The sequence below is a fragment of the Prionailurus bengalensis genome, chromosome C2 (assembly GCF_016509475.1).
Source record: "Prionailurus bengalensis isolate Pbe53 chromosome C2, Fcat_Pben_1.1_paternal_pri, whole genome shotgun sequence".
NCBI classification, from domain to species: Eukaryota; Metazoa; Chordata; class Mammalia; order Carnivora; family Felidae; genus Prionailurus; species Prionailurus bengalensis.
This window is the reverse complement of record NC_057350.1, coordinates 23,284,417-23,312,190: the sequence shown is the minus strand read 5'-3', so window position 1 is coordinate 23,312,190 and position 27,774 is coordinate 23,284,417. Positions and strand designations below refer to the sequence as shown.

Below are 27,774 nucleotides of genomic sequence, written 5' to 3'. Positions count from 1 at the left end.
TTAAATATGAGGACTAATGATTAAAAATGATTGTGGGGAAAATGTATTATTACTCTTTAATGAGTGAGGATCATCTCATGTAAATGTAAAATGCAAGTGTTTTTAACCTAAATAATGCACATTAAAAGAACGTGTGTATTCAAATAATGTGCACTAGTTAATTATTAGGTAGATTATTAAAGGCTTGTAGATATATAAGAGGGAATCTCATTGATACCAGTGATTGTCTATTATTAGCAGGATTGCTTATCTAACTTGAAAATTAACAGAAACATAATTCCATTAAGGCAAGAACCAAATAATCTTATGCAATAAGAGATTTTCCAATTTCAAATTTTCAAATTCAACCTACTGTATTGTCCTGCCCAAATGCGTTAGGTCAGTGTTGTATCCCCTCAGACCTATACCTATATAGGATCACTTGGCAGAAATGAAGGATTTGCTGTTATCTAGGATGTAATAACTGCCCTTCACATGATGGGATTTGTGCAGACATCACCTTGGTCAATACTCCTTATGGACAAAAATATGATTTCTGAGTGCTGTGATCAATATTTGGGCAACCAGCACTTCCCATTATGCTCCTTGTCATATAAAAGAGGTTCATTGCTAGCCACTGCTTGATCCCTTTTTCCTATCTCACTTTGCCCGAATGTATTCTTGAAATTGTGTCACTCACTGTTTTGTCAATGTGTTTTAGGTTCAATACATTATCTGCTCTGTCCATCATTATATTTGCCAGCGATGTCTCGGTGAAGAAAAATATAATACCCCTTAGAGTTAAGAAAATATTATTCTGGCAAGTGGCAAATTATAGGCAGTTATTGCATAATTTCAGAGCGAAGTGAGCAGTTATTTGCCCAGAGGGAACATGAAGTAGCCATGAAGGAAAATGACCCCATGTATCTTGAAAGAAATTAAAAAGTAAGAATATGTGACAATTAGGGTGCCTCAAGTATCATAAATCTCTCTCTTCTGTTTCTTAATTTCAAGTAGAATGGCTAAGAAAGTAAAGCATTTACAAAGGAAGGTGTTAAAATCTAAATTCTACTGCTAAAGTAGCTACTGTCAGCTGCTCACAAATAGCCTGGTAAAACATCTAAAGTGCTGTTGTATCCAGAATGTTGAAATTATTTTCAAAGGCATGACCGTTAGAAAAAATGGCATTAATGGAGAAGGAAAAGCAAGAGCAAGATAATCTATTTATAGAGGTTTCAGGCTATTTGCCTATATACACAGTGAATTTTTTTTCCTTTGTGGTAATAAAAAAAAGTCAAAACAGGCAATTTTCTAGACAAGTAAATGAATAGGCATAATGGTTTATGACATTTCAAAAGTATAAATGAACGCCAGAATGTCCCATTTCCTAATAGTATGATCTTAACACACATGAATTCTGTTAACAGAGACTAAACAAAAATAACATCAGAAATACACAAACAGAACCAATGTTTAAATCCTGCCCACAACTCACCATTCATGCCCAGGATCTATGTGTGGATTGCATACCTGCATGCCTTTTGCAAGAACAGATTGCAGATGAAAGAAGTAGACTCTCTCTGAGAAGATAATTTCCACACATAATGCACCTTATCGTTTTCTATCTCTCTGCTACTCCTTCATGTTCACTTTATTGATTCTTTTAAAACAAATTTATCTGCTTTCATTTAACCATGCATCCAGTCCTGTTGATATTTCCTACCACTCAGCTCTTCATAGCTTCCTGAGTTCTGTTCAACTTTCTCTATTTTTATAAATGAAATAACCAAAGCCCCAACTAAGCCTCTGAACTAAGCCAACTAAACTTCCCCAGGTAGATGGAGATTATGATAATTAGTCTTATATGTAATTATGAGTCACATAAAGGAGGGAGGATGCGTTTCTATACCTTTTTATCCTACCTAGTGCTCATGGCTTAGTCATGTTCAGAGATTTGGTACATTTGATAACAGTATTCAGAGTCTGCACGTTGGAAGCATACCCTTGGAGTGGGGAGGAGGTCAATGGGCGAAGGTGATTTTTCTACATGTTGTCTTCACTGGCAATCTGTTGCGAAGCAGAACTGACCAAGGCAAATGTCAGGCTTTATGTCATTTCATCACTGCAATGGCGAATGAATGTGTTTCTGAAGGAGCCTTGGAGAGGCACTTTAACCTCTGGGTAAGAAGCAGCTTGAGCAAGTGTGGGGAGACCTTCTTGGACTATGTGTCACCCAGCTATCAAGACCTCACAGCAACATTAATTCAGGCTAACTATGAATAAAACCCCATAGAAGAGCCTGGGTTGATACTCTTCCCATGGGTTCACGACTCACAACTTAAGCCCCAGGGAAGGAGAGATAGCCATTCTGGCTCTTCTTCACCATGCATGTCTGGACTTATATTCTGAGAGGTTGCAAATACTACTGAGATTTTTTAGTTTTTTTTAGCACAACATGGTCCTAGACCCCTTTTTCAACTCCATCCAATCCTTATACTTTACACTCTGCACTTTTTTCAAATTAGACTTCTGTTCTCCACACAAGCTGTGTGTTTTCACATCCCCAGGCTTTGCTTAAGCTCCTTTCTGTCCTGCCCATGTCGCTCCCTATCTAATTTCTACTCTTTCTTCAAAGCTTCCTGAAGCCTTTCTCAATCCTCCATTCAGAAATGATTCCCTCCCGTTATGTCACAATAGCAGTTTGTTTTCTCTTATGACATTTTTACAACTTGATTTATATGATCACAACTTGTGTTTATTCTTGATCTATTCAATAACACTATTAGCAAATTGATATTTACATCACCTTTGTATATTCCTGAGTACCAATGCTTTATTTGTTCATTGTTTCCACACACACACACAGGTAGGCACACACACACACACACAGGTAGGCACACACACACACACACACACACACACACACACACACTTCCTTCCCTCCACCCTTCACAGATAGTTTGTACATGGTCTTGTGATATAAACCTCTAATCAGAAATTTCATTAATGTCTGATGGATCACTTCTACCCTCTCTCCTCCCTCCGCCATATTCTAAGAAGATTTAATAGCTAAATAACCTCAAAGGGCACCAGTCAAATTCTCCTCTGGCATAGTTCAACACTATGAGATAAAAGTAATCTGACTTCCAACAATAAAGTGGGGAATCTAGGGGCACTCGGGTGGCTGTCAGGTGAGCATCCACTTCAGCCCAGGTCATGATCTCACTGCTTGTGAGTTTGGGCCCCACGTCCGGCTCTGTGCTGACAGCTCAGAGTCTGGAGCCTGCTTCAGATTCTGTGTCTCCCTCTTTCTTTTCCCCTCCCCCACTCACGCTCTGTCTCTCAAAATTGAATAAACATTTAAAAAAATTAAAAAAAAAATAAGGGAATCTAATTGTCAAGACTACCAGGAGTGAGTGTGTATGTGTGTGTGTGTGTGTGTAGGTTTATGTCACTGCGCACTTGACTGTCCTGATGTCACATTGAACAATTCAGGTTTTTTGGTGAAGAGGCTATTTGACAGGGGTAGTATCCTTTCAAATTTCTTCTGTGACTCTGTGGGGGGGGGGCGGTATTTCTTGATTCCCTGGAGAAATCCAGAACTGGTGAAATTAAAGGAGGCATTTGCCATTCACGCCTATGAATGTGCTGTTTCCACCCTTTCCTGCAAGGAGCTGACTGTGACCTTACTTAAGCACAGTTGGTGCCTCCCAGAATGAGGAAAGGGTGTGAAGCGGGAGCTCTGACAAAAGAACTTCCTAAATATATTGTCCTAAATGTACTCCTGTAAAATCAAATAGAAGGAAGAGGTTCTCAAACTGCGAGGTGCTGAGAGCCCATTGGTTACAGCCCAGCCATGGTGTCTGTCTGTTGACAGCTGCCTTTGCCTCCACTAATCTCAAAAACCCATCCCACATGCCAAGTACGTGAATCTTCCGTGTAAGAAGATTGTGTTCTGCCCGGGGGCGGGGGGGGGGGGGCGGGGAGGGGACACAAATCGCAGACAATATCTCCCCTACCCATGTTAGCTTGTTTCTATGTCTACCCCCTCGGCCCTCCTGAAGCAAGGAAACCACCAAATCAGCACCAAATCCGTTGGGTGTGTTTCGGGGGGAAGGGGAGGGGGCTGGATTCTGAGCTCTGAAATTATTTCTATCCCCTCCGACTTGCTACTTCTGTGTCCTCACTGATAAGGAAATGACCAGTGGTCTCACTGGCTATGAGGTGAGGCCTTGGAGTACCCTAAGGAACCAGAAGGAACGTGCACATGAAAGGATCCATGGTCAATTCCAGCGGGCACTGTGACCTAGGCTGACCGACGAAGGTCCTGGGGCCAGAGAGTCTGACTCTGGCTCGCTCTTGCCGCAGGCTTGACATCACACTGACAAATCTTTCTTACTCTTCCAGGAGAGTAATGATATGCCCCAACCTTCAGCGGAGGAGAGTTAGTTCTGGGAGCCTGCCACGGCCCCATCATTCCAAATTACACGCGCGCACACGCAGGTGTGTGTATGCGTGGTGGGAGGGCTGGGGACGGATCCCCGCGCAACTCATCTTTGTACATTTCCAGGACCTCCCTCGTCGCACACCTCGCGGGGACCTGGCCGTGCTGTGCGTTGGGGACCGAGGGCAGAGCCCGCTGAGAGTGGCTAGGGGAGACTTCGGACTTGTCCAAGGACGCGGCAGACGCTGACAGCCGAGTTTAACGCAGCCCCTCCAACATCTCAGCTCCCCACCCCGCTAAATCTCTCTCCCTTAAGTACCTGCTCTTAACGGCAGTGGGTCGACGTGGATGAGAAACACCGTTCACATCTTTCCGCCTACCCTCTAGAGCCGGAGGAGACAAGCAGTGTAGGCACTTAGAGGACACCGCTCCCCTTGTGCCGCGGCAGAGTGGAAAGCGTGAGAAGGGGGCAGCCTGCTGAAGGGTTGAGCGAGAGGGAAGGCCTGGGAGAGACAGAATCTTCCCCCTCCCACGCCCTTGGAGGAATGAGAGCAGCAGAAAATACCACCCGCCCCCAGGTCCCCCGCTCCCGCTAAGTCCGGGCGCGCTTAGAGCGCGGGGCCGGGTGGCCGCCTGCAGCCTCAGCCTCAGCTCAAGCTGCCCACTTCCGCGAACCGGCCGGCGGCGGTGCAGGAACTCGAGACTGCCCTCCCTCCTCGGCCCGGGGGCGTCCGTCAACGTGCGGATCACCGCGAGGCTGAGCGTGCGGCCGCCACTCGCAGACGTGCTCGTGCCAGCCTGACCGCGGCGGCCACTCTAGCTGGAGGTACCGGGAACCGAACCCACGCCTCCGAGCTCGACTGCGGACGAATCCTGGGGCCGCGCGTCTCGGGAGAAGCGGCCGCCGTGCGACGCGGAGGGATACACCTCGGCCGCGCCTCCCCTCCCCGCGCCCCCGCCCCCGCCTCCCTCCCCGCCCGGCTCTGCTGCCGCCGCGGCGGCCGCTGCTGCTGCTGCTACTGCTGCTGCCGCCGCTGCTGCCGCCGCCGCCGCCGCCGCCGCCGCCGCTGCCTGGATATAGTGCGGCAAGGAGCGGAGCTTGCAGTCACTTTGCGAGGAGGAGCGCGCGGGCTGCGGGCGGCTGGGGCACCCCGGGAGCGGCGGCGGCTCTAGCTGAGGCGGCCGTGGCAGCGGAAGGTTCTCTCTCCAGGGCTGGACTTAATAACTTTGGAACTGTCCTCCAGTGTCACGTCCTGAACATGAGCCTCCTCCTCTCCTTCTACCTGCTCGGGTTGCTTGTCAGTAGCGGGCAAGGTAGGAGTGTGGTGCTTTATTGCATTTACTTTCCCTCCCCCTTCCGCCCAACCAAGAGAGGCAGAGGGAGGCACAAGAAGAATTAAATGAAAGAACTAAAGTTATAGTTATTGTTGTTGTTGTTATTGTTTTCACTGTTTATTTTAGCTGCCGGTGAAAATTAGGTCTGTTCTGTGGAGACCCTTAAATAAGAGAAAATACAGAATTGGAGATTGGCATCGGTGAGCAGGAGAGCGAGGCAAACTGCTTCTTTTTCCGGGTTCTTGGCTTTCTCCGATTTTCATTATCAAAAATTGGATGAGTATGTTGGTGTGTATTAACAGTTAAATATCTGAGGTTGCGGAAGGAAAGGGAACGATGATGTTTTACAGAAGCAGCAGAAACTATCAGCATTAAACTCGTTTTTGAATTATCTCGTGTGCAAGAAATTCAATTCTTAGACACTCTTTCTCCCCCCCCCCCTTTCCCAAGACCCCAATTCCTGACTATGAAGTGAACGGTGATGGTTTATTTCTATTGAAACTAAGAGAGGGGCCATGGATGTTGTGTGTAAGAAGGCAAATGGATAAAACTAGGCATGTGTTGCAGTCATTCATTCTCAGCTCCCCCCACCCTTGTTAATACATCAAGGTTGAAAATTTTTATAGCGTCAGATTGTAATTACACCTGTAAGGGATGTTTTAGCTTGTGGAGAACTGGTGAGATTTTTATCTCTTGAGGAAAAAAAAAAAAAAAAAAAGAATAGCTTACTAGAATAACCTGAGAGAATTTGTGGAAGCTGTCTCTGTTTATCTGTAGAGAGCTAGATCTGAATTTATCTTGCTTCGTTTGGGTAGTTCACTTTCACATAAAATATATTTATAATAAATGGAAGCATTTTCAACTGTCCAGACAAGTTTGGACATTTAATTGAGAACACAAAATGCTAAAACATGCATTGGTGGAAATCTTTAAAGAAAAAGAAAATAGATGTAATTTTTTGATGTGTAATATTTGCATAGAATGTTATATCATTAGTGTGGCATGAAAATTGTTTTTTGAGAAAACATAAATTACAAGACAAGTTAAAATATCTCCACTGTATTCAATTCTAAGCATTTTTTTAGCCTCCTCTGTGTTGCTCATTTGGTCCAGCAGGGGGTGGTAGAACTCCATTTTAAACCCAGAAATGGTTGTTTTCTGTTCTTCCACACTCCCTGGGTCTTTCTATCATTCTTCAGCAGGGCTTGACATTTTGGATATGAAGCCCTCCTTTCTCTGCCCTCACCTCCCTAAAGCTATAGAGTGTTAGTGGCTGATGAAACAGGACTGGATGCAGATTTTAGGTTCAGAAATCAGAATTCAAACACTGAATATTGCTATAGTTTATTATAGAGTGTCTTGGTAAGATGCAGCTCATTTTCCCTTAATAACAGAGAGTATGCAAAATTTCAGTCATAGCAAAATTGCAGATATGTCCATCTGAAGCTAACACCAGGCCAGTCAGTTAATTTAATCACTATGGTAACAAAGATCAACATATACTTTATGCCCTGCAGATAATGCTGCTTAAATTTTTGTAGAGCTGCTGGTTATGTTTAACTGTTCATTTATAATACAAACAGGTATTAGTGAATCCTCAGAAGCTGTCCCTGAAAATTGCAGTTAAAATACCACTGCAATTAACCGAGTGTAGCTAGTGTGGAGTAAGATGGGGGCATAATAGAAAGCAAGTTTATGCAGACTTATGATTACGTTGTGACTGGTTTGGAGAAGAAATATGTCTCAGTTGTGGAGTCTGAATTTACATTTATAGACACTAAGTGTGTTGGAATTTGGGGGACAAAAAGGAAATCTAGGAATGTTTAAGTATTACACACAGACGCATTTAATTTGGGTCTAGGTTGCACCCTCTGAAATTGTGATTCTCCTAGCTTATAATTCCGAATGCAGGGTGATTGTGAAGAGGGACTCTAAGACTGAAGCATGCCTGAAAGGGAGCCTATATTCACTGTAATGAAACAGGGAAGGAGGAGAGAGCATCGTTCTAAAGATCTCTGTATCTAGAGCAATTTAAAAATGCATGGCACTCATAGAGGAATAGATGCTTATCAGAGAGACCTCGCTTTTGTGAAACCGAGCATGTAGTACTTCTGTGCCATGTGTCCTAATGAAGTCAGAGATGCTTAGAAACAGCAGTCCTGAGCCCAGAGTCCAGTTTTCTATGCTAGTGTTTTGTTCTCCAATTAAGGATGCAGAAGCAAGTATCAGCCACACCACTGGAGCAATCTTTGAAGAAGAAATGGATCCAGTGTAACTCATAATTTTGTTTATTCTATTATAAATGGGGCCATGGCACAGCCTCCTGTTAGTGATCCCTGGGCTTGCCTTAGAAATACTAAAACCCCAGCTTGCTGATTTATGTTTCCAACAATATACTTGCAGGGGATTTTATGAAGCATGATTGAAGCTATTGCTTTGGAAAGTGGTGTGCAGTTAGACTGGGGAAAGGCAACGATGATGTATTCCCTTTTAAGTAGTCAAAACGTTTTGAACTGCAGCAGTTGAATAGGAGAAAATGACAGAAGTGAAAAACTGAGCAACTTAAGTGGATGCCAATACCATAATTAGCTAACAAGGTCTAATAGTTCTAACTTTAAACACAACATTATTGTTCTACTGTAGTGAAAGCATTTTTTATTATAGCAGAAATGCTCCTTTAAAAGCCTCTCATTTCCACTGCAAGATTAATATCTAATGAAGTAAGGTTGGGATTTAATTGTCAAGTCTGAATTTAATTGTCAACAGAGAGGAGATTCTATAACTCTTCACTTCTGCAATTATTTTTTCTTTGTATTCAAAACTTGGTCACTGTCTCTGTCCTCATAAATCTCAAGTGATAACTTGAGTCTGTGATTCATGGTGCATTTGCTGTTTGGATCTATGTATATTCAGATTCCCAAATGGTAATATGTATGGGCTGCTTTCCTGAAGCTTTTTTTTACTTTCTAAAATCGTTGTCTTCTCCTTAAAAATTACTCAAGTATGATTAATAAGCATCTATTACTGGACGTTCATATTTATGAAATAGAAGCATTTTTGTATGAAAATGTAAGGTGAGAACAGAGCTATTCATCTCTTTTGCAACCCAGTTCAGCCCTACGCAGAACCCTTACCTAAGCCAAAATCATGTGGCGATGGAAGTGAATTGCCTAGTTAATGAGTTAAACTTACAGGCATCTGCTTACATTTTCTCTTTCTGGTGACGTGCTGGTAGGTCATCCTTGGCTAGGGAAGTGTACCTTCTAAAAATAAAGCGCAGCTGTGTGGGTCACTACTGATTTCAGGTCTACAGGAAGGTCCCCTCCACACACCTGTCTTCTCTGTAGGCTGTGACAGACAGCCTCTCTCCCGTCCTTTTGAATCTACCCCCCTCTAACTCTTTGATGGCAGCCTCTCTTGCAACGTTGTTGTTGAATCAACTCCGTATTCATTTGCACTTAGAGAAGGTAGGCTGTGTAAACTAGTATCGTTATTTGTCAATGAACAACCCGGAAGGTTTCCTTTCCTGCTTTATGCCAAAGAAGTTAAGCATAGCATCTGGTCACTTTAGTTTCTAATGCTGAATCGCAGCCCGAAGAGCAAGAAGGGAAGGTGGTGGGTCCTGGGTGTCTAGTGAGTCTTGTCATTGACACGAGGGGCTAATGTTCCCCCGGAGGTGATATCCGACTAGAGAAGCGATTAATGGAAGAAAACAACCTCATTCCGTACAAGAAGAAAGTCAAACCTCATATAATTTAGTAAGTAAAATGGCTTTCTTTCAAACCCAGAACTAGTTTGTAATGGGACTGAGAAATGAGCTATAGAGATGGAGTCTGGTAACCGAGCCAAACAGTGTAATTTGTTTGTGTCTATTTCCTTGTGAGGGAACAATGTGAATGGAAATAAGGGTGTCAATCAGAAGACCCTGGAACTAGTCCTCTGCTCTCTCTGGCTTTTGACATTTGGGAAATGATTTTAATTTATCTGTTTTCAGGGTCACCTCTCATAGCAGTGAACTTTTGAAAGCATGAAGAAAGTGCTTGATAAGTAGTAGAGCAACTTTGAATTGCTTTTGTTTTTTCTGTGGGTTTTTTTTTTTTGGTCTAAATAAAATTATTCCCCTGGGTGTTGGTTTATGCAAAATTAGTTTAATAATTTTAATATTCTTGTAAAGGGGGGTATCATTGTTTTTCAAGGTTTACTGACCTAGATTCAGAATTTCTTGTGGCCTTTACACTATCCCAATTATATTGAAGGCCTATTTAAAAGATTATAAATTCGTTTTAATTTTCCAAATTATGTGATACAAGAACACTTTTGAGATGCACCCGGTTTTATGCTTTTATTAAATGTAATATTCCTGAACTTCATAGAGCCAAGGTATCTTTAATTGTTCAGCAAATGTAAGTGCTTCTATATGGCACTATTTAAAATATTTTAATAACTTTTAACTATTTACAGTTTTTATAGTTATAATAGTGCTGATTCCACATGCCTATCGACATACTTCCTGGTGTCACATACTCACTTATTCCACTCATAATTCATCAAACATTCATTATAAGACGTTTTAGAAAGTTATGATGTCATGAAACAGACTTGTCTGAATTTAAATAGCAAGGAGGTATGATACGGAATTTTGAGAGTATTTAGAAGCATAGCAATCAACAGATGACAGTTTTAAGAATTCCAGGTCAGTGGTCCAAATTTTTTTGGCTCTATTTTGTTATTAAAACTAGCAGAGAAGGGGAAAAAACATTGGATTTGAAATCAGGAGACTTAGATCACTAAGTCTCTTGACTTTGAAGAAGCAACTTAAACTCTCAGAGTCATCATTTGTTTATTTGAAAATCTGACATAAATATATCTGATAGTTGCTGTACTGACACAATTGTACTGAACAATTGTGATAATAGATACATAGTAGGCCTCCTATAAAATGTCAACCCTACTATGTCAATGTGTATTATGAATTCAGATAAATCAGCCTGTGGTTTAAAAACATTCCACTTCATTTTTTTTTAAGTCATCAAAAACTGCTCTGTGATTAGAAAGAGTATTGAGGGGGCAGAGATTATCGGATTTATTGATGAAGATGGCTCATTAATTTACTCATTCATCAAACACCTGTGATGCCTCAGACACCTTATTCAGCAGCATTCCTAGGAATGGTTGTATAGGTTGTGTGATGAACAACTCCAGGGGGCGCCACTCGTAGCTGTGGTGATAGAATACATATTTATTTCCACAGTTTTCCAGCAGATGGCAGTAAAGGGTCTTGAGGAATGGGTTTCTTATTGTATCATGAATCCTTTTTATGGACCAACACCAGGTTGACACTAGTCTCATAGAGGCTTAGGATGGGGACACAATTTGGATAAGTAATTTACCAAAGGTCAAACAGAAAAATACAAGGGTTACTAACTAGAACTCTGGTTTCTAAACTCTTAATTCAGTTTTCTGAACACCAAAGTTTTGCATCAGTTTAAAAAAATTAATCCAACATGTCTTCAGCTCAAAGTGATGATAATATTTGAATTTTGTGGCATTTTGTCGGTTAATCAAGGAACAAATACTTGTCCAGGGCTTACAATGAGTATAATGCCAGCATCTCCTAATAGCATAGTCCACTAGTTCAAAGTACATTCAACCTTCTTATAACAAATGATCATCAGGAATCCAAGAGACTATTAACTTTATTTTATGGATGAAGAAATTGAGGTACAGAGGAATTACCTGATTTGCCTATTATCAATTATAGTTAGTAGTTATCTGGAATTAAGAATTTCTAGTTGAATTCCTATTTTTAATGTATTTATCGTATTTGTTTGATAATTTGCATGTGTGTGGAAGAGGAAGTGCATAGAATTCAACTTTGATAGTTGACAGGACAAAAAATACAAAACCAAATGAGCATACAAGAGGTCAATAAACTTCAACAAAATGTTGCAAAATGACAAAGGATATATAATTAATTAAGAATCAAATGGTCTAAATAAGCCGCTAGGAGTTCAGCCCCTGGAAAGAGCTAAAATTTTTTGAGTGTTTGCTAACTGCCAGTCTCTATTGTAAGCACTTTACGCGTACTAAGTAGCTTAATATGTAGAACAGCCCTCTAATTTTTATCATATTAATATTCCCCTTTTACACTTGAGGGCTGTGAGGCATAGAAAATTTAAATAACTGTCTAAGGCTGCCCAGCCAGGAAACAAAGATGTGAACCTAGGACATGTGCAAAGACTTGCCTTTTAACCAGGATACCACCTTGCCATTCACTAACGCAGAAAGAGATTCAACATGGTAGATGGAGAAGATAATACAAGGTGTTAAAACAGGTGAACAAGTTGTAAGTAAGGATGCCCTAAGTGTTCAGAGGACAGAAGTAATCCAATTTAATTAACTTAAGGGTTTGGAAAGGTGAGTTGTTGGACTCAGTTGTGGAAATATTAGTGGGACTATGAGGCAGGAAGGCCTGGAGACCAAGCTGAGCTTGACTCTTTGGTGTAGATCTTTAGGAGCCATTGTTTGGGCAGAAAAAGAACATGATTGGGGTGCCGTGGGTGGCTTAGTCAGTTAAGCATCCAACTTTTGCTCAGGTCATGATCTCATGGTTCGTGGGTTCAAGCCCCGTGTCGGGCTCTGTGCGGACAGCTCAGCTTCAGATTTTGCTTCGGATTCTGTGTCTCCCTCTGTCTCTGCCCCTCCTTTGCTCTTTCTCTCTCAAAAATAAATAAACGTTGGGGCGCCTGGGTGGCGCAGTCGGTTGGGCATCCGACTTCAGCCAGGTCACGATCTCGCGGTCCGGGAGTTCGAGCCCCGCGTCGGGCTCTGGGCTGATGGCTCAGAGCTTGGAGCCTGTTTCCGATTCTGTGTCTCCCTCTCTCTCTGCCCCTCCCCCGTTCATGCTCTGTCTCTCTCTGTCCCCCAAAAAATAAATAAACGTTGAAAAAAAAATTAAAAAAAAAATAAATAAACGTTAATAAAAATTAAGAACATGATTAAAGTTTTAAGTCTCTTGGCTGTGTATGGGGTAAAACAGAGGGAAATGAAAAAGGAGTGAGGGGGCATGTCACATATTTCTCTGGAAGAATTAATGGATCTTAATAAGGCATTTGATTTGGCAGATTGGGAGGAAGATGGTGCCTGATGTTTTAAGCCTATCTTAGTAGAAATAGGGAAATAAATAAAACCACTTATCTTAGGCAAGAGGCGTTTTTGTTTTTACTTTTGTTTTTCTTTTGCTTGTTTGTAATTTTCTACATTGATATATATGAGTCTGAGGTGTCCATGGGACATCTAGATAGAAATGTCATCAGTAACTTTGGAAAGGCCGACTGTTGATCTTTGTCGATTTCAGAATTTTTCCCCGCTTTTATTTAACTTGGTTCCCTCTTTCTTCCATCACTGTTTGCACTCCAATATTATTTGTTTTGTGTGTGTGTGGAATTTTGGGTAAAATCTCGGAAGCATGTAGGTCAAATTTGCTTTCATTGTATATTCTTCATTTATTTTCTCTGCTTATGCAGAGCTTTTTTTTCCCCTTTTTCTTTTTATTCTGGGGAAGCAGAACAAAACAAAACGTGAAGACATAAGAAAATAAAAAAGAACCAAAAATAACTAAACTAAAACAAAAATTAAAAAAAGTGTGATATTACATGTATGAAATTGAACGTTTTTCTGTTAGTGTCCAAGGGAATTGATATTTTTGAGTGTCTTTTGCCTGCCAGGGAGCTGTGCTGGGTGTTTTCACCCGTTGTCTCATTTAATTCTGGTAACATTACCCTTGATAGATGATGTTTTGAGATTGAGAGTGCCGGATTTGCCTTGAGCTATGAAGTATGTTCTGTTGCTGACATCCAAAGTTGTAGCCAAAGAGCATCATATGCATTCAAGGAGTAATTCAGTTTGTTTCTTTGTGTGTTTCTTTGATACACGATTGTTTAATAGGGAAATGATGCAGGAATTGTGTTGGTCCACATCTGACTTCTTCAGCTCATTAACTTCTTAAGTGATCAAGAGCAAGCTTTCTCATTACTGAAGAGAAAGCCTTAACAATTTGAGAGCAAGGTGTTTGTAAAAAATATGAAAAATCAACTCACATGCTTTCCTTTACTGCAAGTATTTGTTCATTTAGCAGTTTAAGAGCCATCTTGATTTTCAATATACTATGTATCTGGAAATGTTGAGAGTGTAGATAAAAAAACTGGAAAGTCATTTTCTCCTGTGTTAAAATGATGTATTTGTTTTTACATTTTTTTTAAAAGGCTGCACCCTGGATCACAGTTTTCGTTTTAAAGTGAAAGCCCTTCAGGCTTTGCATCTTGAAAGAAGATGCAAATGCGAGGTACAAACATCAGGAGAGATTTAACTGCGCTAGTATTTTAATTAAGATTGTTATGGTTGTCGTTAGTGCTTGGTTATACATTTCTGTAGGTTTGGAATGTTCTGACCTCTCATCCTGTCTTTTCCCATATGCCATGATATTTTTTACTGTATAACTTTGCAGTCACCAGCGTTTTTCAGGGATGCAAATATGATGCTAGCATAGAAATGCATGCCAGTACTTGTAAAATAAACCAATGTCATAAAGCTAAAACTTACAGTAGAGCACATCCTAATTTAAGAAAATAAGCACACTTATACTTTCTTCTAAGTATTAATGAGGATTTGTAGACAGTTTTTCTAATACTGTAACTTGTACATTCCCAACCAGCTTTCTAGTAACTACAGTACTTATGCTCTTTCTGATTATTTTTAAATTGACTTCCCTACTTAATTTCTCCCTGGTTATTATCTACTCGTGACAAATATTGAATATACTGCCTGAGCAGAGCATTGCATCTATGTATTATAGCGATAGCTTTGTGTCATTGACACAAGAAACGTTAAACAGAGATTATGTGAACATTAAAATATAACATGAAGTCGGGGCGCCTGGGTGGCTCAGTCGGTTGAGCATACGACTTCGGCTCAGGTCATGATCTCACAGTTTGTGGGTTAGAGCCCTGCATCAGGCTCTGTGCTGACAGCTTGCTCAGAGCCTGCAGCCTGCTTCAGATTCTGTGTCTTTCTCTCTCTCTACCCCTCCCCCGCTCATGCTCTGTCTCTCTCTGTTTCTCAAAAATAAATAAATGTTAAAAAAAAATAACATGACGTGTATACCATAATCTGTCAAAGTACCGACCAATGATATTTACCTGTATTTTAAAAAATTTTCTTTTTTTATTTACTTAGGTGAATCGCTTACAATTTTCTAATGCCAACTGAAATTAAGTACATTTTCAATCTTATTCACTCCTTTTTCATACCCTTTATCGCAAAATCACTGGCTTCACCCTACCTACTGTGCAGATTTTATGCTAATACTTTAAACTAGGTTAAACTTTTGAATTATGGAAGAGTTGTTGTTAACATTGTTTAGCATGTATATATTATATACTGAGACAAAAACTTTGATGGTCAGCTTAAAATTTACCTACTTGAAGTCCCATAATTACCCCAAGAGGTAGATTTAGAAAAGAGGAAAATGAACCTTTAAGAGGTGAAATTACTTGTTCAAGAAGAAAGACTTAAAAAATGGTCGGCCCAGGACTTGATAGAAATATTTTATTCCACATGTAGCATTTTTCCTGTTGTAATGTCTCTGCTTTCACCGAAATATTTTTTTCTCCTATTTATGGAGTAATTCTCAAAACGAACTTTGTGGTACAGTACGTACTTTATGTGTGTGTGCTCTTCTTCAAAGTTAGTTTTGGACTGTGTTCACAGGACACGTGCTGTTCAGTTTGGAGGATTCCCTTTCGCTTGTATTGTTTGAGAGTTCCTGACTTAGCACTGTTGAGACTTTTACCTTTTATTCATTTTCAGGATCCTGTTTTCTTAGCTTCATGATTGTTACTATGTGCACCAAACGCTTTTGCACCACTCCTGGAATTCCCAGACTTGGGCCCTGTGTCTACACAGCCCATATATTTTACATTTTTCTTAACCTTGCCTAGACTATTCCTTTTTTTTTTTTCTCAAGACTCAGCTCAGCCATTTCATCACTGAAAACATTTTTCTTTCTCTCAACAAATACACACTAATCACCAGTCAATGTGCAAGACACGGATGCTCCAATCATACTTGTTGGTAATATACCAGAATTCTGCCTGTCAGACTTCACTGCAACTCTTGCGACTTTCTGTGTGAACTCCCCGAGAGCAAGAATGCCTTTCCATGCTGCCTTCCATACAATGTACTTGATTAGAGAGTTCACTGTAAATTCATACATTTATTCCTGGAACATAGTAGATGTTTAGTAAATATGTGCTAAATGAATATTTAAATATTACCCAGCAGGAGGAAAACAAACTACCTGTTTAAAAATATATTTAGTTTTGACTGTTAGAAATGTGTTAGTTGCTGGTCTGGGTATTTGTTTTAAAAATTTTGTTTACATCATCACTGCATGTGGTAGGCCTTCAATAAATATATGAGTAGGTATAAAGTAATCAAGTCACAGTGATTATTTAATTCAGAAGGAAAGGAAAGATGATCTGCCTTTATCTCCTACATTGGAAATAAATTAGTCTGGGACTAAAGCAAACTTTTGAATCTTGCTATAAGATTTGTTCTTTTGAAGCCTTATCTGAGGCTTAGGAGACCATTCTGTGGTTAAGGTTTCAAGTTTTCCATGCATAGAAATAAATGAGGGAGATATAATATGTTGATAATGGTATAATTAAACAGATTAGATACTGTCAATAGTAAATGTCTGATTTGTCGATAAAGCAAGTATTTAAAGTCCTCAAAAATCAAAGATAATCTGCAGGGGTTAATTAAAAGTTGATTATTCAATCAATGATTATTGGAAACCGATCCTAAACTGTATGTACAGGAAGACAAGCAAGATAAGAGTATTTTATCTTATATTTTTCATAGGCACTTGGGTTTTGTTTTCTTTTTTAAAAAATGAAATTCAGTTTAACCTAAACAAATTCTCTCTTGTCTGGTAGCCATGTTTTGTAATGAGTTTATGATGTTTTTTTTTTCTGTCTGACTTCAGTGGTAAGACAGTTAATTGGACAGAATACATTTTCAGACACTCCAGAATGTCTTTATCACCTATTTATTTTTTCTGCCTTCCATTTATCCACTAATGTTACCTGTATTGTATATGCCACTTTTAACTTGAAACACGGCTTGCAGTTAGAGAGATTACTACTGCTTCTGATTCATCCATTTTTACTTTCATTTCTCCCCTCAAATTTGACATAATTTATAATCACTTTAATTGGTTATCTCTGTGAGTCATTTTAGTTCAGAGGCCTCTCATAAACCCTATGCTAATGCATTTTACCTCTGTGGGGATTATGTGTGGTCTGCAATTTAGGAACAAAACTCAGCACAGATTATTAAATGATAGATATTATGTCGTTCTCTGTGCTTTACTGAAAACTTTCACCGTTATATCCAAAGTGGCTATGAAGTATTCAACTTTACTATTCTCATGATATTTAAATAACACTTAGTACAGAGTTGTGAGCGATTATGAAGTACCCTAAGTTGCTAATGTATTTTCTCTTTCAGGGTCCTGTTTAATTTCTATTGTATGAAACATTTTATTAGAAATACCCTCCATCCTACACCGTGCATGAATACAGATTATTTGGTGAACGATGACTTCTGTAAGCAGAATGTATCTCCTTCCTGCTGGAAAATCAAGGATTAAACCTACTGACTCTGGTGGGGGGTGGGGAAGGGGACTTATCTGTTAGTGAACTTTCCCCGTCTCTTCCTGTGTGGCTGCTTCTCAGAAGGCACGTGATTTTAAAGTCTCCATATCTCAGGTGATATACCTGCACATGGATGTGTGATGGGCAGAGGGAGATTGTCATAAGAAGCGTAAATTGTCTCTTACTATTTGTGACTCCAGAACACATTCTGACTACTTGAGCAGAAAAGCACGCAGGGAGCTGAGAATGAGAAGCGAAAGTAAATACTATTAGTAAAGATCAATTGCTGCTTTGTTTCAAGGATAATTCATCAGCTAAAAGGTAATGAGGAAGTGGGTGGTAGGGTCAGACTTTGAAGATCTGGGATAAAGTCTGACAGTTACATGCATATAAGGAGAGAAGGAGATGCCCGACAAAACAGAGAGTGGTTACAGACAACCTTGTGTCCCCAGTGAACAGTGTCTGTTTTTAAATATTTAATGAGTTAATTGGATGAAGGAAGTGTCAGAGATAAACAAAGCCAGACACTAGTGGTTAAGGGCAGATTTTAATCAGAATGAAGTATATGACTATATTCAGTAGGGTAAGGGGCCCAAGTGGGAACTGAACTCATCTTTGATTTGTGTCATGGTGACCGGATGTTTTAAAGGGAGAATAGAGAATAGGGAGGGAGGTGCTTGGGGTTCAGTAGAGTAAGAGAAGTGAAAAATTACAAAAAGCAGGAAGGAGTGATTTGGTGTATTTGAAACCCACCTGGGTTTGTTAACTGATGGTTATCAAAGTTACGCTCCCAGCATCCCACGAGGCTGGGAGACAGGGTCCTATCTTGAGGTTTAGGCTGGAACTAACAGTAGACTCTTTTGGCAGGCTTGAGTTTTCTCAGGCAGGTACTTTAAGGGGTTTAGAGTCATTCCAGGGATGCAGCCTTGAGCTGTTAAAAAGAATGTTAGTGTTTCATTCAAATCTTTAAAGGTCAGGATTGAGGCCTTGTTGAGAAAAGGGCTCAGTGGAGCCTGGTTAGAGTTTGGTAAAGGGGACAATATTTGTCAGAAAAAAAAAAATCTGTCAGTCACCCTGCAGAGTACTTTCATAAGGGTTACCTCATTTTTATATTCACAACATGTATAGGAATTCTGAAGTTACTATTTTACAGATGAGGGAATTGCATTTCATAAAAGTTACGTGGCATCTAATAAGTGAAGGACTTGAAATTCAAATTTAGTTAATATTTGGTTTTAAAAATTTACTCATTTCTCTGACTGAAACATGGTACCTATGCAATAGCAAGACATGGCTGAAGGGAGAAAGGAGTTATTGGGAGTGGCTCTAGTTTCAGGTTTTCACCACTCTTTGCAGCCATTTCTTTTGAATGGCCAAATTCTACGTGAGCAAGTACCGATTGGCAAAGGAGTAAATCTTTTAGAGACCTAAAAGATTAATGAGCACGGAGAACCAACAAGATTTGGAAACATTGGGTTCATGGTGGTTGCAAAGTGGGGCAATTTGATTGTCCAGGTTAGTATAATTCATTAAAGACTATATAACATTAATATTTAAATATAAGCTATATTTTAAATGGCTTCTCTTACAGTGAGACACTATAATTATTAATAATTCATGAAGTCATCAGTTTGTGGTTGACTAACTGAATACTTCCATAAGGAAACTACATCAGTTTAGGATGCTTTTAGGGGCAAAGAAGAGTAGGACAAATTTAAAATGGCTTAAAAATAATAATCTATTGTAGCATTTAAGAAACCATCCGGAGTCAGGTTTGGACTTCACATTTCTCTTTGTCTTTTGCTAGTTTTCCATGACCTCCTGGAGGAAAGGTGGCTGCAACAGTTTCATGTATCACGTTTTTTGGCAATAAAATCTGAAGTTAGGAAAGATAAATATTTCACTGGCCTCTTTACTAAAAAAAAAAAAAAATTCTCAAATGTCATCCAGCAGCCTTCCCTCAGTTCTCATTGGCTAAAATTGTATCGTATGAACTCCCCTTAACTAATGGCTGGTGAGGAGAATGACACCACCTGATTTCCCCTGACTAATCAACTCCTTTCTGTTGCTGAGGGCAAGGTCAGTCTCCCTGGACACATATGATCGTTCAGTCAAATTCAGTGTTCGTTTAGTAAGAAGAATGAGGGAGAGGACATAGTGTGCAGTGGTCACCTGTGTCTGCCACAGGGATGTGCAAAGGGCCCTTTTTGACAAAGAACATAAGCTACATCAAGAGTCACTATGTGCCATTTTCATGTACTTTGTATGTGTGATCTAATTTAATTCTTCACCCTGACTTGTGAGGATGATTCTGTTTTAGAGAAGGAGCTATGAACAGATTTTGAAGAGTTTAAATGACTTGTCAAACTCACAAAGCTGCTCAGTGGCAAAGTTGGGTTGGACCCTTGGCTGGCCGGTAACAGTGTCATCTTTTTCTGCCAGGCCACTATAAAAGGAAGCTGTTAACACTGTGCATGGTTTTACTGTTGTTACGTTTCAGAACGGTAGGTAAGGATACTAACTCCTTTGTGCGTAGGCTCTATCCTGGAAAATCTCCTAAGAAAGCTCTTGTGCTTGATCTTATTTAATATCTGTGTATACACATCTGTTAGTATCTTTTCTTAAAAATTTTACAGATAAGTTAAATTAAGAGATAGTGTGATAAAGCTGTTTCCCTGAGGTCACATAGCTGTGACGTGGCTAAAGTGGGATTTGAATAAAGGCTAACTTTGAATTTGAGGGCCTGAGTGCTTCCCACCATACAATGCTTGAGGACTGTGGTCAAAGTATGGCAGGGGTAGGGTAATAGATTTGGGATAAAACAAATTACGTAAGTCTGACTAGTCCTCCATAAACTTATGATATATAAGAAGCTAATTTTTTAAAGGAAATATATTTCATTGCTGTTATCTATTTATTGTTTTCAAACTAGACAGGAGAATAATGTTCTCAAATTTAAGGAGGTCAAGAAAAAATGTTCATTTGATTTCTGGAAAAGTAGGATGAAAAATAGGAATGGGGGTCAGGGTCTCCTTTAGAGGGAAAAGTGGAAACTGAAAACAAAGAATATTGATTTGATATTGACTGATGAGACAGGCCATGTATTGAAATGAGTAGACTCATTGATCAGGGTACTAACCTACTACATGGCTAGACCAAGTTGTGAACCATACCAGTTCCTGGCCTCTAGATGGTTTTTTCCCGAGACTATGCAGGATAGAGATTGAAATGCTTAAGGTATAAAACCGTGTCCCTGATCTGTAATTACTTTTTCTTGGATAGCTTTTTTTCTGCTTTTTTTCTTCCCTATGCCAGGAACTCTCACCAACACTGCTTTTTTTTTTTTCCTGAATGGCCAAATGTAAAATTATATATATATATATATATATATATATATATATATATATATATTTTTAAATTTTTGTGTGGAGGAATATGTATGTGTGTGTGCATATATATATGTATATATAAAACCTATATATATATATATATAATATAGGTAACACACACACACACACTTTGGAAAATCATTCCATCACTCTATGCTGTGTCAAAATGCTTGCTCTATTTGTCTCATTGTTTTCATTAGGGCTGAAATTCATGAATATTTTAATGATTTGTTCTTTGCTGTTTTTTGCCTCTAAGAAGAAAATGTACTCCATGATAAAACATTGGACTTATTATTCACACTTTGTGTAACTCAAGACTAATTAGCTAGTGTTTAATTTCTCAAGACTACAAAACAATATCTGTTGTCTCTCTGTTACACAAAATGAACAGCTAAACAGTTCTCCCACCTTATTTTTTTAAAACAAACTCCCAGCACACAAACATTCATAATTTATGATGTTTTCCATCAAAACACATTCCATGAATATAGATAAAATCAGCATTTGGAGCATGGGTGCTTTGGTTCCAGCTCAGGGACTGTGATTGAAATACATGCACATGCTTGAATTCTTCATTTTCATTTTTCCCAATTTGTAACTGAAGACATGAAGGCTGCTGAGTTTCTAGCAGTGTTATGCTCTCTTTTACATGGTGCTGTACAACTGAGTTATAACATTTGTTTCAAAGCCGCTGAACAAATTGTTCAACATATTTGTAATATCACAATAAGGATTGGATCATAAAATTGTAGATACAAATTCTTTTGTATATGTGTTTGATTACCATGTCCCTTTTGAGGATTACTAAGTAGATAATCTCCTATTTCTGATGACAGAGAACAAATTCATTTATGTAAAGAGCTTTTGTGAGATATGTTGCTAATGTTTTTCATATAAAGCATTTCCGTATTTGCAGGTATTCAGTACAACTGAATTTACTTATTTGCAGCCAGGTAATAGTGTTCAAATTAAATAGTTTCTATTAACTTTATCATAGACTGGTTTATGGTTTTATGGAGCTAAAAAGTATTTTGAGAGTGGCTTTCCTTTTCCTATAAATGTCGTTGAATGGCCCCATTTAAAAAGATTTCTTTGATACTGTTTTACTTCGTACGGTTTGGTGACACCAGTCAAAATTGTTTCTGAAGTGTTCAGAATTCACATCGCGTGGCTGTTTGTTGAAGCGTTCTGCCTGAGTGGTTGGGTACTAAATGAATTTGTGCCAGCACATGGCAGTTCCAGGCACTGAGGCCAATGCCTGCTTAGTGCTGGGGCAAAACCCTTTCCCAAGCACAAGCTGGTAGTGGTTTCCTGCGAATAAATTTGGATCCTGTGGCCCAAATGATGTCTTCAAGAAATAACTCAACATCTGTGTTTTATTTCCAGCTCTGTTCCATACCCCGTGAAGACCAGATCTCTACTTAGAGCTGACTATCTAAATATCTTTACGTTCCCTCTAGCGTCAAAGCAAAATTTTTGTTAATGTTACTTGCAAAAATTTTTGTTTTGATTTGTGGCTATGCAAATGCTTTGAGCCTCATATATATATATATATATATATATATATATATATTTTTTTTTTTTTTTTTTTCATGTCAGAGGCTGTATGATGGTGAAGAACACAAAGCCTGAACTCTTGACAGATTTGAATTCACATCCTGCTCACTCACTTGCTTAATGAGAGATCACAAACAAGTGATTCACTTCTTTATTCTTTAATACTCTCAGCTGTACAATGGGGATAGTAATAGCACTGCTTACATAGTAAGTGTTCAATTAATATTAGCTATATCATCATTAATATTATTATGAAGTCAAGGTATAATTGCATGTTTTTGTTTTTGGTTTTTTTTTTTTTTTTTTTTTTTTTTGATAATGTATTAACCCACCTTCCTTGGAAGGTTTCTGAAGAGAGTTTGACTCTATGGCAAACAATGTTCTGGTAAGATGTCAGAATATTTTTTGAGGTAATTATTAGTTTTGGAAAGCTGTGTTGTCACTGCACCATTGATTACATTCTGTTTAGTTTTCCCATACATTGCTGAGGGTACATGGCAGCTGGTAAGTTTGGCATTTGGGATCTTTATGATATCTGGGGTCTCTGCTTCTCTTTGTTAGCTGTTGCTGTCATGGTGCAGGGCTTCAAAACTGATGCAGAATGAGGATTTAAGGATAATTACACTATTATGTGAGCAACTCAGAACTGTCTAAGTCTACTGCCAAGTTCTGTTTCCCTCTCAAGGGCTTCCTCTTCTTCCCATAGCCCTACTCTGACTTGTCTCTGGGTTTAGGTGGAAACTTATTGTCCTTGTTTGTTTCTCTCCTCTTATCCATCCCTAACTCAAGTGTGGCTCTTGGTTCTGCCTGGAAGGTAGGCAGTATCTGTACTACTGGCTGTTGGTTTGCAATCTGGCCCACATAACACGGGGGGCAAGAAGAGACTGAAGAAAGAGGTAGATTGGTATGCGTTGGGTTTACTAAATTTCCAGGTGAAGATTGTCTTGAGTGGCCATAGACAGTAGATCTCTGCACCCACCTGCCACAATCTTAAAAGTTTATATAAAGGCCTTAACTGGGTGCAATCACTTCTATCCATATGGTCTCACCAACACATTGTTCTCAAGGCTGTATATTAGACAGTGGCTCCCATTGTGGGAACAGTGAGCAGAGTGTATATTCCAAGGACTGGGGAGGGAGTGAGGAGCCTCCAGTTGCCCGGGTCCAGTTTGTGGTTTAGCTAGCTGGCAGTCATGTCCTCTCGATGGCCTCCCCCAACACTGACACTTCATATAGTCTGTTTTTACAGCATGATCAGTGGTTCCCACACTATTGAATAAAGCTCCACCTCAGCTCCCACTGACTCTGATTATGCTCAGAGACTTAGCAGTTCCTCTGTCATGACCTACCTGGTGGTGTTTTCCTAGGCTACTGGGTTTTCTGGTTTAAGTGTTAGTGATCTTCCACACCCCACACCCCTTGCACATCACAGTAGAGTCAGTGAAGGCTTGGAGGGAGGAGCACAATTTGGACCCTCTGGGGCCAACTGATCTTCCCAATCTTTGTTCCCTGTTGTAGCCAGTCATGCTGGTGATTTTTGCATGCTTGCAGATGGAGAACAAAGAAAAAAAACCCATTCAGCTCTCTAATCTCTGAGTGGTGATGGTAGTAGATATTATGGTGGTGGTGATGACAGGGCAAACTAGACAGTTGCCTCCTGGGTCCCATCGAGAAGTACAACACTAGGAAGGAAAAGGTAACTGTCTCAGAGACACTTGACAGTCACCTGTTTTCATCTTTCCCAACAACTACTTGTAGTTCTTCTCTTTTTTAGGGAATGGCAAGCTGTCCTTACAGCAAGTCCACTCTTCCTTTTCAGGGCATCATTTTTTATAACCGCTTTGCTCTGAGTCATTAGTTATTGATATTTAAAGGGACACTTGTTATGAAAATATTCTTTTCTTTCAAGTGCCTGGATTTTGACTCTAAAATCCTAGCATTCAAAGCTATCCATTGTGCCATGGTCTACTTAAAAGTGCTATTTGAGAATCAAAGCTGATAGTGACATCTTGGTTCTCCACTCTTCACTCCCTGTCAAGGGATGGATGGCTCAGCACACTGAGTGGGAAGTCACAGGCAGCAGGTTCAGATAGTGGCAAGATGATAAAGATTCAGTGTGTAGGCATATAAGAAAGAAATGGAAATACAGAAGAGGGGACAGTGAGTGTATTGTGATTATTATGTTTACAAAAAGTAGAATTGATTTGATCCCCCACTAGAAATTCCAGAATAATTTTCTAGAGGTAGCTTTTTAGACCCTTCATGAGACAGCAGTTTTGAATTCTCTCTGTTTACCTCAATTTATCATATAAAATGAATCTCAAACCCTGATTCGTTTTTGAAACCTTTCTTAGTCATTCCAAACTACGTTTCTCTCTTATAAACCAGTAGAATACAGATTAATACTGTTCATTTATAGTCTTATATTATCCTGGGTTATAGGTGTTTCAGTTTCATTAATCTTGTCTTCTAAATCAGATTCTAAGCTTACAGACAAAAGTTTATGTTACCATGATGCACATAGTGGATGCTTATAGTAAATGCTGTTGAAAAAATAAATGAGTGATGCCCTTATGCTGTTGTTTATATTTACAATAAAAGTAGAATTTAAAACTGTGACAAAAGAAATTTGTGTTAAACAAAATACATAAGTATCTGGCTGTGAGGGCTGTTATAAGTTAGCGTATTTTACTGATAAATGTTACAGAATACTTATTCTTTCAAAAGAATATTTTTTTAAAAAAGGTAAACACAAGGGCACCTGGGTGGCTCAGTCAGTTAAGCATCCAGACTCTTGATCTCAGCTCAGGTCATGATCTCATGGTTTCGTGAGTTTGAACCCCATATTGGGCTCTGTGCTGACAGTGAGGAGCCTGCCTGGGATTTCTCTCTCTCTACTCTCTCTCTGCCCCTTCCCCACTCACGCTCTCTCTCAAAATAAATAACTAAACATTAAAAAAAGGTAAACACATACTTTGATTAAAACAGTTTTGGTGGAAATATAAATTAAATAAAGTTGCCTCGAAGTTCTCTAAAAATAGGGGCACTTGGGTGGCGCAGTTGGTTAAGTGTCTGATTCTTAAGCTCCGCTCAGGTTGTGATCTCACAGTTCATGAGTTCAAACTCCACGTCAGGCTCCGTGCCGATGGCATGGAACCTGCTTGGGATTCTGTCTCTCCCTCTCTCTGCCCCTCCCCAGCTTGTGGTCTCTCTCTCTCTCTCTCAAAACAAATAAATTAATTAAAAAAAAGTTATCTGAGGGGCGCCTGGGTGGCGCAGTCCGTTAAGCGTCCGACTTCAGCCAGGTCACGATCTCGCGGTCCGTGAGTTCGAGCCCCGCGTCGGGCTCTGGGCTGATGGCTCAGAGCCTGGAGCCTGTTTCCGATTCTGTGTCTCCCTCTCTCTCTGCCCCTCCCCCGTTCATGCTCTGTCTGTCTCTGTCCCAAAAATAAAAAAAAAATAAACGTTGAAAAAAAAATTAAAAAAATAAAAATAAAAAATAAAAAAAGTTATCTGAAAATATATGCTTAAATATTAAGCTCCTATGTTTTGCCTCTTTTATTTGTATTAATTCAGTAGCTTGGGTTAGCAACTTAATAAGAAATATTTACACTTTTCCTTCTCAGTGATCTATCTTATAAATTTTTAGAGAAGATAGCAAGTATAATAGTCAGAAACCTAGAAGTTTATCTTCCTGTATATGCTTTAGTTACTTATGTGCATTCCCTACCTACCTAAATTTGTTCAATGTTTTTCTGAGTCATCTTCTATAGCAAAAATTTATTTCAGCTATAAAAAATATGGAATGACTTTTCAAATGGCACCATCCAAATAAATATTTGAATTATTTTATTACTGTAACTACTATATTAGTTAATAGTTACACCAAAGTTAATTCATTCTGAGAACTAATTGTGTCCAAGGAGTACTCTATAACATATATATTTTGAAATTATTACAAAATATTTTAAGCATCATCATCTTCTAAATAGTCCATTTGTGTCCATGTAATATTATAGAGTATTGCTAATTTCTGAGTAATCTTTTGCTGATTATTTTTAATGTTTCACTGTGATGAAACAAATGTTAAAATTCTTATAATCTTTTTTCAGTTTAATTTTAATGGGAAAAAGGTCAGAAAGTCAGACTTGATTTGTATATGAATATATATCTTACAGTAATTAAATAAGCAAAACAGCAATAACAGAAACACACTAAAAGTTAAAGTAGGAGAAATTAGCCATCCTAAAAATGTTTACGGTTTAAAATAAAATATTACTGAATATTTAATTTACTTTAAAATGTGTTCAGATTTATAGCCTGCATATGTGAAAATTTATCTATGGTCACACTGTGAAAGATATATACAAACAGTACTCCTACAACCTAAACAAAACATGAGGGACAAGAAAGGTAATAGCATAAATAGCTATGTTAAAAAAATTAGACTAGCTATGTTAGTGCATTTAAAGTTACATTTAATTCAGAGTTTTCTGGGTAAAGGTGAAAAAGGGAAAATAGGATATATAATTTTTATTATTAAATGATCAAAATGTACTATTCTGTTATCCAGACGGAAGATTAAAATTGATTTAATGTGTGACTTCTGAGGTCAGATAATTTTAAACAGTTTAATAGATGATGACTTCCATACTAGTTTCAAGAAAGATCCAGATATTTTTTTAATGGTACCATTTCATATAGCTGTCCTTGGAAAGAGGCTTGGTTGGAGCAGATTGTATTAATCTATATCATTTCCATATAAAATGTAAATCAAAGAGATAAACATTGTTTAGTGTTTATTACTTAGTTTATATTTTTAGATAGTCCAGTGATACTAGACCTTTTACATTAAAGCAAGGTGTTAAAACGCAATTTAGAGTGATGAATAATGAAAAGAAAAATTCACAAATGCATTTTTTAGATTGGCTTGTATATCGCTTTCTCATTCCTATTTGTCAAATCTTTGCAGCCTTTGAAGCCTGTGGGTAATAAAAAGATATATAAACCCTGGATCACTTTCTCAAGGGATTTGACATCTAGCATCAGTAATAATACACTTATTCCCAAAGCAATAATACAAAGAATATGTGATATTTCTGTATAAGTGACAAAATGTGATATCAACCTGTGCATGCATTTTGATTATATGGGTGTCCACCAAGTGCTGAGAATTTGATTGAAACAACACAGGGAAAGGAAGCTCTGACTCAGAAAGAACTGTAACATCAACCAGTTTTATCCTGCCACCCATAAGATAGCACCAGTTCTGTATGGTACCATTATTGCTGGGGTCAGTCACCTTGCTTTTGCTTGTGCACTTCTCCCTGGAGCAAAGAAGATGGTTAGGTTT

The 27,774-nt window shown here is 38.9% G+C and overlaps 1 protein-coding gene across 3 annotated transcripts in view; it reads left to right on the top strand.

Annotated features, from left to right (window-relative positions):
- The first annotated feature begins 5,420 nt into the window (after positions 1-5,420).
- Positions 5,421-27,774, top strand: part of NCAM2 (neural cell adhesion molecule 2) — a 523,753-nt gene continuing 501,399 nt past the window's right edge. For all 3 annotated transcript variants that reach the window (XM_043593819.1, XM_043593818.1, XM_043593820.1), the window contains exon 1: positions 5,421-5,737. In XM_043593819.1, coding sequence (XP_043449754.1) covers positions 5,683-5,737 — 55 coding nt within the window. In that variant the 5' untranslated portion in view covers positions 5,421-5,682. The remainder of the gene's footprint in view (positions 5,738-27,774) is intronic.